The sequence below is a fragment of the Ursus maritimus genome, unplaced genomic scaffold (assembly GCF_017311325.1).
Source record: "Ursus maritimus isolate PB19 unplaced genomic scaffold, ASM1731132v1 scaffold_6, whole genome shotgun sequence".
Taxonomy (NCBI): domain Eukaryota; kingdom Metazoa; phylum Chordata; class Mammalia; order Carnivora; family Ursidae; genus Ursus; species Ursus maritimus.
This window is the reverse complement of record NW_024426774.1, coordinates 25,531,293-25,543,751: the sequence shown is the minus strand read 5'-3', so window position 1 is coordinate 25,543,751 and position 12,459 is coordinate 25,531,293. Positions and strand designations below refer to the sequence as shown.

Sequence of the window (12,459 nt, the reverse complement as noted above, 5' to 3'; positions counted from 1 at the left end):
TACCTAAAGAAGACTTAGAAGACACAGCAGAACACTGTCAGCATCACACCTGAAGTCGGATGCTACTCAGCACAGAAGTCGGCCCTGGGGGTGACCAACGGCCTTCTTTTCCCTCCTCACCTGAACAGCTGTCAGTTTATGTCTTACATTCACCAGAATAACTCGTGCTAACAAGAGCAGCACAGGCTTTGCAGTCAGGCTGTAGACCGATTCACCATCTAGAATAAGCAGATTGAGAACAACTGCATCCAGTCCTTTGACCTGGAAAAAAAAAAAAAAGTAAGCCAAGATGACCTAATTTAACAAAATATTAATCTTTACAGGTCTTGTAGTAACCTATTTTCCAGTTCTTTCTGCTATGAAACAAACACATCAATCTATCACACAGCAACTGGCACCGGACAGAATACTAACATTATAAATGCCCCCGGGGACCCACAAATGCCAGCCGCCCCAACACGCGGCCACCTCGATGCTTGCACTTTAGAGGAACAGTGAAAGCAAGAAAATGCCAGCATCGAAGAGGCTTCATTCTTTATAGATTTGCTTACAACACAAGAGCACCTCAATAAAAAGCATCCCTACATTAAAGTACGTACATTAAACACACTTCACTTATGCTTCATTAGCTGGCAATGTCGTTACAAACGGGTCTGCCCCATAATTCCTAAGCCAAACAGCCAACAAGGTCTGACATATCAAATGTTGAGTGGCCATATAACCATGGACCCGTGGGAACAGAAGGCTGCAAAAAAAAGGGATGCCTTTGAAAAGTCTGCTTCTTGGCTGAAGAGATTTTCTGCAATGGACAAGGCACCTGACTTTTCTTTTCTTTCACAGAGGGAGAGGGAGAAGCAGACTCCCCGCTGAGCAGGAGCCTGATGCAGGGCTCAATCCCAGGACCCCAGGATTGTGACGTGAGCTGAAGGCAGCCACTTAACCGACTAAGCCACCCAGGTGCCCCACCTGTGTTTTCTAAGATGTGTACGGTATAATTTTGACAGCTGCCACAAAACAGACAGCAGGAATGCTTACCCACTAGGAACATGGGCTCTACTGTCACAGACACAGGATAGTGTCCTTTTTCCACCTCTTATTAGTTTGTGGGTGTAGGTACATTTTTTAACTGACGTCTCATTAATTACCAAATGAAATAACAGAACCCACTCCTTCTAGGGTTCTTGTAAGGATTAAATTAAATAATCCAAATAATGCCAGTGCCTGGCTCAATATGTTGTTAAAGTACTCAATACGGCCAAGAAAGTAATAGCTATGGGTTCATCCACTGTCCTACCTTCTTCATCGAGAAGTATAATAGAGGAATAAAGACTTGACATGAAAGAGCACCAACAAACTGCAAAGAAAGCTTACCATTATCTACACTAGGGCATAGGAATTGTCTTTAATTTCAATAATTAAGAAACTATTTTGAGGGATGCCTGGTGGCTCAGTCGGTTAAATGACTGCTTTCGGCTCAGGCCATGATCTCAGGGTCCTGGGATCAAGTCCCACATCGGGCTCCTTGCTCAGGAGGGAGCCTGCTTCTCCCTCTCCCTCTGTCTGCTGCTCCGCCTGCCTGGGCACTCTCTCCGACAAATAAATAAATAAAATCTTTAAAAATAAAAAAAAAGAAAGAAAAAGAAACTATTTTGAAGTTATTACAACTACCTCAATTTTAGAAGGAAATAGATACAAATGTTAAGTGCAGCTGAAAATGACACAGAAGTCAGTGTCTGAACAGAGATTCCAGCCTGTTTTCCAACTCCCAACCAATGTTCTTCCTACCACGCCATGCCGCCCTCCGCACAGATCTCCTCCTGCCCCTGGGCAAGGCTCAGGACTACGCCAAGCATCAGCAAGGCTGCAAAGACAGGGCCAGGATCACGTCTGCCTTCTGACTGGGACCACTACCTTACAGTGGCGTGCGAATGACACAGAGACACCAGCATAGGCCCCACGTACAGGAGACCCTCACTGTGAGTTCAGTCCGAGACACAATGAGCCCGAGGTGTCTTGTGAGTGCTCCAAGCGGAGGTGCTCAACACACCAGTGGATATATTCACTTAAGAACTTCGGGAAAGAACCTGCCTAATGTGCCCAGACTATACCGGCAGCCTCATCGAGTTCTCTTCTCATACAGAGATGTCAAAATAAAGATTTAGCCACTGTTATTGCCCAAAGTCCAAACCAAACTGGTGAAGTACAAGAAGATATGACACACCTTTAAGAAAAGAATCCGGGGCACTTGGGTGACTCAGTTGGTTGGGTGGCCAGCTCCTGACTTCAGCTCAGGGCGTTATCTCAGGGTCATGAGATCGAGCCCCACATCAGGCTCCGTGCTCAGCAGGGAGTCTGCTTAAGGACTCTCTCTCTCTCTCTCCTTCTCCCTCTGCCCCTGCCCTGCTCACTCTCTCTCTCTCTCTCTCAAATAAATAAATCTTAAAAAAAAAAAAAAAAAAACCACCCATGGTCTAATCACTTTAAATGAGAAACACATCTAACTGTTCTAGCACAATTTAGAGCATTCTCTTCTAAATGAAATCCCTAGAGATGAAGTAACAAGTAATTTAGTCTACAAAAAAATTACACAAAGAGATAGCCCATGGTACACCACCTGGGTATCATTACCTCTGATACTGAAAGCCAGGGCTTGGTTACTAAACTTCCTACTCTTCAGTTCAAAATTCTCTGGAGACGGGTGCCACCTGGATGGCTGAGTACGTTAAGCGTCTGTTTCCTCATTTCAGCTCAGGTCATGATCTCAAGGTCGTGACATGGAGCCCTGCTGTCTGACTCCACACTCAGTGGGGAGTCTGCTTAGGCTTCTGTCTCTCCCGCTCACTCTGCCCCTCCCCCAGTCACACGTGTGCACACGCTCTCTCTCTCAAAGGTATAAATAATATCTTTTAAAAAAATTATCTGGAGATGGTATCAAGGCAAATAATAAACAAGTGAATGTATGAATAGCCAAATAAATACGCTTCTCTTCCCAGTGCTACCTTGCATCATCATGAAAAAATGAAATGCTTTTCTGTCTTCTGCTTAAGTGAATCAGCCTCTGCCTACCCCCAAGATATAACACTGATATTCCAACTGAGTTCTAAATGTGCTTCCAGAAGTTTGGGGAAACGGTCCATTTTTAAAGAGGATTGTTTATATTTTCAATAAAAACAGAAAAAGCAAAGGTTATGATTCTTCAGAACAATTCCTCAGTCAAGACAGCATATGACATGTAAAAATATAAGTACTTATAACAGTAAAAAAAATTTCAACATCTGGAAGCCACAGATAAATTTACTATAAAACCAGATTACTAAGATCGACCTTTCTGTGTGAGAGGTGACCAATGTTGCTCAGACATGGACCTTCAGTGCTATTCCTCATTAAGACCATTTAGCACCAGATGTCAGTGTTAAAAATGACAAGGCCATAAGTTAAAGGCAGGAAAAATGAATTTGGCTTTGGTCACCATACTCCATGACCATAAAGTATATTCACAAATATTTGTGCTTCACAAAGCACAAAGAGCTAAGAAACACGAATCAGCGCAGGAAAACAACAATTAGAAAATACTGACGTGTTCAAAAACTTCAACTCGCCCTACCCTCCAAATTCTCAGATCGCTGATAAAGGGTATAAACTGAATATTCCTTTTAAAAACAAGCTGACAGGGACAGCTGGATGGCTCAGTCAGTTAAGTGTCTGACTTCGGCTCAGGTCATGGTCCCAGGATCCTAGGATCGAGTCCCGCATTGGGCTCCTTGCTCAGTGGGGAGTCTACTTCTCCCTCTGCCCCTGCTCGTGCTCTCTCTCTGACAAATAAATAAATAAAATCTTAAAAAAAAACTAACAACAAGATGACATTACCAAGAAGAGCTGAACGTGCATATACTCTAGAGCATAGCAACTCCACTCACGGATATATATACCGCAGCAGAGCTTCCCAACTCTGAAGGGCTTACAAGGGTGTTAAAAGATCATCCTTGGGGCGCCTGGGTGGCATAGCGGTTAAGCGTCTGCCTTCGGCTCAGGGCGTGATCCCGCGTTATGGGATCGAGCCCCACATCAGGCTCCTCCGCTATGAGCCTGCTTCTTCCTTTCCCACTCCCCTTGCTTGTGTTCCCTCTCTCGCTGGCTGTCTCTCTTTCTGTCAAATAAATAAATAAAATCTTTAAAAAAAATAAAAAATAAAAAAAAATAAAAGATCATCCTCTCAGCCCTCATGGTGTCACCTACAGCCCGAAGGCCAGTAAAAACAGCTCCTCTGTTTAGCACACTACATCAGTCATTTCTTCAGTATGCTATACTTTGAAATTCTTGCAAACGATTTCCAGAAAGATGTGTCCCTAATAGCATTGTATGTAATTTAATGAAGGGGGAAAAAAAAATAAAAAGTACCATACGGCTGTCAAGAGTAGAACAGACACACGCATGCTGGTACAGTCATACAACTGGAATACTCTACAATAGTAAAAATGAATAATGGTATCCTTTCAAAAACATACCATTGAGCAAAGCAAGTCACAGAACAATGCATACAGTTTGTTTCATTTTATAAAAGTTCAAAAACTGGCAGAACCAAACCAGTATGTTTTCTAGAGTTGCACAGGTGCTGAAACTATGAAGAAAAGCAATGGAATGGTTAACACAAAATTCATGGGACTGGCTCGTGGAAGAGAGGGGCCAGGGACGCCATCAGGAAAGCACGTGCAGGGGACCTTCTAAGGCAGTATTTCCAACCCTTTCCAAGTCACGGCACACACAGAAGACGTTATTATTAGTAGTGCACAGCAGGGAACTAGCAAATGCTGCCGACCAGAACAGACCAGTTCAAAGGCTCTCCCCACCCCAGACCAGGCCCCACACAGACACTGAGATGGCAGAGGGGCTCCACATCTGGGGAACAGCAGTCAGGAAGCTCTGTTCTACAACGCTGCTAGTATTTCTCTCTCACGCTGGGTGGCGGGAACAAAGGAGTTTTATTATTTAAACTGCATACACTTCATATGCTTTTTGAATGTATAAGGTAGTTCTAATTTAAAAAAAAAAAAAAAAAAAAAAAAACTAAAATCAAGGCCTCAAAGTTTCCTTACAATCTGCCCTGAATCCCATGAAGTCTGAACTTTCGATGCTTCTCCAGTAGGCTCAAAACATCCTGCTCCCACAAACACCACACTCTTCCCCCATCTGAACTTCTGCTCATGTGACTGCACCCAGACTGCCTTTCCTGCTCCCCTCCACCTGCCCATTTCCTCAGCATCCTTCAGTTCAACTCATGGTCCACTCCCAATGACACTGTCTGACAAAATTCCCATTCCCCACATCTCTTGGTTAATTTCAACATTCTTACAGTCCAAATCTCTCATGTAACCTCTTTCTGTACTGCCGTGAATTGTTACCTGACTTTACAGGTGCTTCTCCACTAGTATAGTAGAAAGAGGGCTGGATCTGGACCCAGAAAATGTGGCTTCCAATTATCCAGCTCTAAGACCTCTGACAAGTTTCCTTCACCACTGGGAGCTTCCATCTTCTCATCTCTAGGATACTCAAATTGATAGAACACGTGAAGTAAGCACTTGCCCCACATATCTGTGCTCAGCAAACACTATGACTTTGACTATTTGGTGAATTTTTAACCTATACTACAGGGCTGAAAAGGCAGAAACTGTTTCATACACAATAACAGAAGGAGTGAGATGTTCCATATAAGCAAATTTCTGGACAACTGAAGCATATCTCTTTAAGTGACACAATCTTTGGGATTTTACTTTAATCACTTTGGATGAAAACCTCTGTAAAGTGCAGATTCAATTCCCTTCTTAGACATAAGATACAGAAGATCTTTTAAGCTTTCAATAATGATTTAGGGCCAGGATTATGAATTTCAATTATCTACTGCAACATAATATAGTGACTCACTACACTGACGTGTACACAGCTAATTACTGTGGCTGTCAGATTATGGCTGCTTTTCTACTTCTCTTTCCACCCCCACCATCAGCTTTTTAAAAATATTTTTTATTTATTTATTTATTTTTAAAGACTTATGTATTTGAGAGAGAGAGTATTTAAGCAGGAGAAGGGGCAGAGGGAGAGGGAGAGAATCTCAAGCAGACTCCATGCCCAGCAAAGAGCCCAACACCGGGCTCAATTTCATGACCCTGAGATCATGACCTGAGCTGAAACCAAGAGTCAGACTCTCAACCAACTGAGCCACCCAGGCGCCCCCATTTTATTTATTTTTTTAAGTAAGCTCTATGCCCAACGTGGGGCACAACCCTGAAATCAAGAGTTGCACACTCTACCAACTGAGCCAGCCAGGAGCCCCTCTACCATCAGATTACTAACACTTATCTCTAATTCCATTCCTGACAGTGGACCCTCTGGAATCACTTGAAAATCTGATTGATGACCAAGGATTCTTAGTACATTTTGTACAAGCTAGAAAGGCATATTTTTTTCCTACCTACTATTAACTCCAGTTTATAAAGACCAGTTCCTAAAGAAAAAAAAACACAATAATAACTATATATGACATTTCCAAGAAGCATACTTCACTGAATTGCTGGAACAAAATGGATGGCAAAAAATCCTGAGGTTGTAAATCAACGCGAGGCCCCGTCCAGTTACTCCGAACAAAAAGTTGTAAACCGCTTACACCAATTAGGAATATCAGCTGTTGTCTGCATATGAGAATAAAAAAACAAATATGAACCACTGTACGACCACAACCAATTTCATTTCAGTTTTACTAAGAAAAATGTAAAATATTAACCAACATTTATAGAGATTATCCAAGTACTACAAAACAAAATTTCTGAAATCTGAACAAGTTATGTCTCAATGTCCAATATTATAACCATAAGCCACATAAGGCTCTTTTAAATTTAATTACAATTAAATGAAATTTAAAATTCTGTCCCTCAGTTGTACTATCTATTTCAAGTGCTCAACAACCACATGTGACTAGTGGCTGCCATACCAGGGAGCACAAGTTGTCCAACAACGGCTAAAACCACTGTCTTACACTTATAAAGCACTATTAAATATATTCAGTCTGTTTCTCTATGAAAATTTCAAATAAAATTCTACCTTTCAATTGTGTCCAAATCTGTTGAGTAATCCAGGAATGTTACTATCTGCTTCTCCAGGTAGCTGTCAATCTTTTCTTCAGTCATCGTTGTTGAGTTAAAAATATTTTGAGTCAATGAATTTAAGAATATGGCCTCATAGTTCCCTTCTAGCAGCAATTGTAAGAAAGATCCACTCTCTGCAATATAAAAAATTAGTCCAATAACCCAAAAGACCAATCTTTTTCATACTGTAAAGGATAACACTATTAGGTAAGTCTATCACTTCAGTATGCAAAAAAAAAAAAAAAAAGTATATCCTTAGAAAGCTTACTATACATTAATCACAAGCATTGAGCAAATTCCCATTATTCTATGAACATCACTTCTCCTACAATTAGCAGCTCATCCACACAATAAGCAGCAAGGTAGAAGTTAGACATAGGAATAATATTCCTCATTAGTAAATATTATCACCCTTCTGGGAATTCAAAAAGATTCCTATTGACAACAGAAAGTTTCTACAATCAGGGGTCTAAAATAGCCTTCTCCTACGCCCACCATTCTCTCTGAGAACAGCTGGTTCTCTCATTGTTCCCCTAATATCCCATGCACATTCCTACCTCCACACTTCTACACTGTGATTTCTCCTGCAGAGCTCTTCTCCACTTGTCTTACCCTTTAATCAAAATTCAGCTCATGTCTGACTTCTTCCACCAAACTTTTCCAGATCACCAGACTTCAAGAACTACCTCTCTCCTGAAGCACCTATTGGGTGTTCACACACACACACACACACACAAACACACACACCACTTAGATACTGTCCTAAATTGTTATTTTTCTTCCGGGTCCGGCCTAAATCTCACTACCAGATGTGCCTTTATCTCACATTTATCACTAGTAAATATGCTTTTAACACCTCCTTCTCCGGTAAATGTGTACTGTTCGCAAAAATTACATCTTTGCTGCCTCGTTTCAGCCTTTCTGCTTATCAACTGTGGAACCTGGAATAAATTACGGAAAACAATCTGTCTTTAAACGTCTTCACCTGCAAAATGGTATTAAACTTAGATCTATCTTAAACGTCTGTTATAAGGATTAAATGACAATAAATGTTAAGGACTTAGAAAAGTAGCTGACACGGCCATCCTTGCTATCACTGAACCTAGGTGGTGAGAAGGTTGGGGTAAAGACAAGCACGGAGGCCAAAGGACCCCGCCCACCACATCAACGATGCAACAATCCAAAATCTTAAGGGATGACCTAGATTGCGGCAGAAAAACTAAACAAAACAAGGAGGAATGAGAACCCAGCGGGCACCACTCTCCCCTCACAGTCCAGACGCTGTTCTAAGTTCCTGGCAGGTTCGCCGTTCTCACCTGAACCGGCGACTCCCTCCTGCTTCCATTGCTGCCGCTCAGCCTCAGTGGGGAAGCCCCTCAAAACTGCCAGCTCCGGTATCCACTTCACCCTGGACATAGCTGCAGACAAAATGAGTTCTACGAGGGTCACACGGGAGTCAACAAAAAAAAGTGAAAGGAAGAGGGTCCAAAGATGCCGAAACCTAGTGGCGACAGTTCCCGTGAATACACCCACAGCCCTAGAAGTCCATGTGCAGACATCGTCACATGGACGCGGCCATGACAGCAGCGCGGGACACCCTGGGAAAAACACACGCAGCTCTGGTTTCCGCCTAGGAGGCCAACCCACGTCCTTAGTACTGAGCATGCCCAGTAGAGATGCCCCGCCCCGAGCATGGAAGGGGCGGGTGGGAGGGCGCGGTCGATCTCAGCCCCGCCCTAAAGGGGCGGTGCCAAGGGCTGTAGAAGACCTGAGGGGAGGTGGAGTCCCCTTGCATCACCCACTGAGGATTGAGATTAAAACTCAACTGGAAGCAGCCGTCTTGTCCTGCCAACAGGTAATAGGAATCTACGGCTTGGGTTCCTAAACATTTTTGGATCAGAGCCCTCCTGACTACCTAACCAGGGTACTTCATGCAAAATGCGTGTGGGCCCTTGCTACCGACATCCGGGTACCATTTCAGGAAGTTAGAGACCCTGTGAAGTGGGGTTGGCCAGCACAAGGACCACCTACGCAGAGAATAGGTCTTTTTTATTAGAATGAATTAAAGTGTAAGGGAAGTTTTGGGGCGCCTGGATGGCTCCGTGGGAGGAGCATGCGACTCCTAAAGTGAGTTCAAGTCCCAGGTTGGGTGTAGGCATTACACACATACATGACTAAATAGAATAAATAAGTAACTTTTTAAAAAAGTATAAGGAAAGTAATCTGGTTTTGACGCTGCCACTATATGAATTATGACTGAGTGGGACCTGTGGCCCCGCAGCTGGTGCATGGAAGCTTGCGGCGGGTAGGCTGAGTCCAGAAACCTGCCACCCCTGCGGGCCTGCAGCTGAGCACCGAGCTGCGCCTCTTTCGCACGTCCTCTCTTCATAGCTGCGCTCCTGAGCCAAAACTGAGGCTCAGAGAGCCAGGCCTCCGCGGGGTGGGACTCTGCCCCCGTGGGCCTGAAGCCTGCACTGTGAGAATGCTGTGCACTAGTTAGGGTAACCCTGACCACGCCGCATTCTTGGAGAAATCAAGGGCAAGCGATCTCTGAAAGAGCCTAGCCCAGTGACGGCGGCAAGGAGGGAACTAAATTCTCAATTCACTTTCCTCCTCCCTAGACTGTGGAGGGAATGGTGCTCAGCCTCTGCCAGCAGAAGCCAAGGGAAGCCAGACGTGGGCTGAGTGGAGAAGAGCAGATGCCCTAGAATGTCTTCTCACTGAGAAGTAATGAAACGCTATTTGTGCAGGAAATGATAATCAGTGTGTCCTTTCGGTTTTTTAAAGCACAAAATCCAGCACTGTCTAAACATTTGACAGTTGTTAGAGCTATTAAAGCAGAAACACACTGGCGGCTCAACCAGGTTCTTCACTTGCCTGTAGAGCCACATTGTCCCATACACTGAACTTGGTGCTGTCTCTATAATTCAAGGTTTATTTTAAGTGAGATATGCTTGACAATGATAATAATTAAGTATATTCATCTCTCTTCAGGGAAATGGACTCTGAAATAAAAATGTGGGAGAAAAAAATGTGGTCTCAATTGAAAAAAAAACAAAAGCAAAAAATAAACCAAAAAATGGAGTGGATACTGAGCCAGTGAGTAGGATATGTCCGCTTTAGGATGAGTGCAGTGGCTTGGCTGGGCAGTCTGCTAGGAACCCTGATGTCACCACCTGTTAAGTCTTTTTTCTTGAGCTGGTCAGATTTTTCAGAGACTTTTTAAATTTCCTACCTGGACAGTGAGGGTCTGGTTGCCAGTGTTCCAGAGCCAAGCAGAGCAAGAAAGCCAGGAGTCTCAGCATTCAAGACCCAGTCTGGGGGCGCCTGGGTGGCACAGCGGTTGAGCGTCTGCCTTCGGCTCAGGGCGTGATCCCGGCGTTCTGGGATCGAGCCCCACATCAGGCTCTTCTGCTATGAGCCTGCTTCTTCCTCTCCCACTCCCCCTGCTTGTGTTCCCTCTCTCGCTGGCTGTCTCTATCTCTGTTGAATGAATAAATAAATAAAATCTTAAAAAAAAAAAAAAAGACCCAGTCTGAATATCAGACCCTGTAGAGACCACGGCAGGGGGACTGGCGGGGAAGGAGTAGGCAGGGGTTCCGACTGACTGACTCATCTTTGCAGGAGTCCTCCTCGTTTCAGCCCTTCCTCTTCCCATCCCATAACCTTCAGTCCCAGGGATATCTAGCGCTCCCGGTTGCTGAGTTTTTCAGGGATTCTTCAGGCTACGTACAAGTTTGCCTTAGCTTTTCCCACTGCATTTGTAGGATTGGGCTTTCTCTGCTCAGCTACACCAGTTAGTAGCTCCCAAACAGGGCCGCTAGTCTCATCGTCTCTTTCCCTGTGGGTTATGTCTTAACTTTTTTCTTTACCATAGATTTAGTGGGTTTTGAAGAAGGAGAGATGGCATATATTCAACATGCCATATTTACTCTAGAACCTTAATCTGTATTGTAAATGATGCCTTTCTCCAAGTAGCTTCAGGTTTGATTTAGTTACGTGTTTTAACTAATCCTATCTCATATTTTTCTAAGTAGTAAAAAGGAGGCAGGATTGTAACCAGCATTTCATGACCCCTCAATCCTTTTTCATATTCATTAACAAATCTCATGTTTAATAATAATTTTTAAATGTTTGTAGCAGCCTTTTTAGTAATAGCCAAAAACTGGATACAACCCAAATGTCCATGCACAGATGAACAAATAAACAAATTGTGATATATTCATACAATGGAATAGTGTTCAGCTATAAAAATGAATAAACTATAGATACATATAATATATACAGATACCAAAGTAATTATGCTGAGTGAAATAAGCCAAGAAAACAGAGAACATAAAATATGAATCCATTTGTAAAAATCTAGAAAATGCAAACTAATCTCTAGTGACAGAAAACAGATCACTGGTTGCTGGGGGTTGAGGAAATGGAAAAGCAAGAGGAGGAAGGACATTTTGGGGAGTGAACAGATATGTTCACTCTCTGTGCTAATGATTTAATGGGAATATACATATGGAAAAACAAACCGTTCAGTTAAAATATGTGCACTTTTTTCTATGTCAGTTATACCTCAATAACACTGTTTTTAAAAGACTGTCTCTTGTATAAAAGGTAAAATCTGATCTCCCAAGACTAATACTCAAAAGCCTTCACCTGACACACAGTTCTTTCTTCTCATCCCTCTGCAGGTCCTCTGCTCTTTCCAAGCACTGTGTCTCTCAGAACGAAGCCCCACAACCACCACTAACCCTCAAGAGAGTTAGCTGGGCCTTTGCCCTGCGGCAAATGAATCAACATGGATTGAGGATGTGAGATAAAGCAGGTATGGTATTAAACACCGTTAAATGGATATCTCACTTAACTCTTACAATAACTTTTTTTTTAGATTTTTATTTACTTATTTGAGAGAGAGAGTGAGAGAGAGAGAGAGAACAAGCAGGGGGAGCGGGGGCAGAGGGAGAAACGGACTCCCCGCTGAGCTGGGAGCCCAACATGGGGCTCAATCCCAGGACCTGGAGATCACGACCTGAGCCAAAGGCAGATGCTTAACCATCTGAGCCACCCAGGCGCCCTTAAGGCAAATATTATTAAGTCAATTTGTCAAATAAGGAAATTGAGAGGTAGGTACCTTGCCTAAAATTACACTAAGATTTGAACCTAGTCTGATCCTTAAAGCTCCATGCTCTCTACATCTGATGAACAAAGGATGAGAAGTATGTGACTGGTATGCAGGTCAGAGCAAGTAGATAAATCAATACGATAACTTCCTAGTGAACATACTGAAAACAGCCCTGGAACCAAGGTCAGTACAGATGCTGAAAAT

The 12,459-nt window shown here is 43.2% G+C and overlaps 1 protein-coding gene and 1 long non-coding RNA gene across 6 annotated transcripts in view; one reads left to right on the top strand and one right to left on the bottom strand.

Moving 5' to 3' along the window:
• Positions 1–8,750, bottom strand: part of TTC27 (tetratricopeptide repeat domain 27) — a 184,070-nt gene extending 175,320 nt beyond the window's left edge. For both annotated transcript variants that reach the window (XM_008700249.2, XM_008700250.2), the window contains exons 1-4: positions 8,453–8,750; positions 7,093–7,270; positions 6,554–6,683; positions 121–261 (exon numbers count right to left, since the gene is read on the bottom strand). In XM_008700249.2, the coding sequence (XP_008698471.1) occupies positions 121–261; positions 6,554–6,683; positions 7,093–7,270; positions 8,453–8,552 (549 nt within the window). In that variant the 5' untranslated portion in view covers positions 8,553–8,750. The remainder of the gene's footprint in view (positions 1–120; positions 262–6,553; positions 6,684–7,092; positions 7,271–8,452) is intronic.
• A 110-nt stretch (positions 8,751–8,860) lies between these two features.
• The window catches only part of LOC103671596, a 68,966-nt gene continuing 65,367 nt past the window's right edge, over positions 8,861–12,459 (top strand). For all 4 annotated transcript variants that reach the window (XR_005832798.1, XR_005832797.1, XR_005832796.1 and 1 more), the window contains exons 1-2: positions 8,861–8,991; positions 11,825–11,958. This is a non-coding gene — a long non-coding RNA (uncharacterized LOC103671596). The remainder of the gene's footprint in view (positions 8,992–11,824; positions 11,959–12,459) is intronic.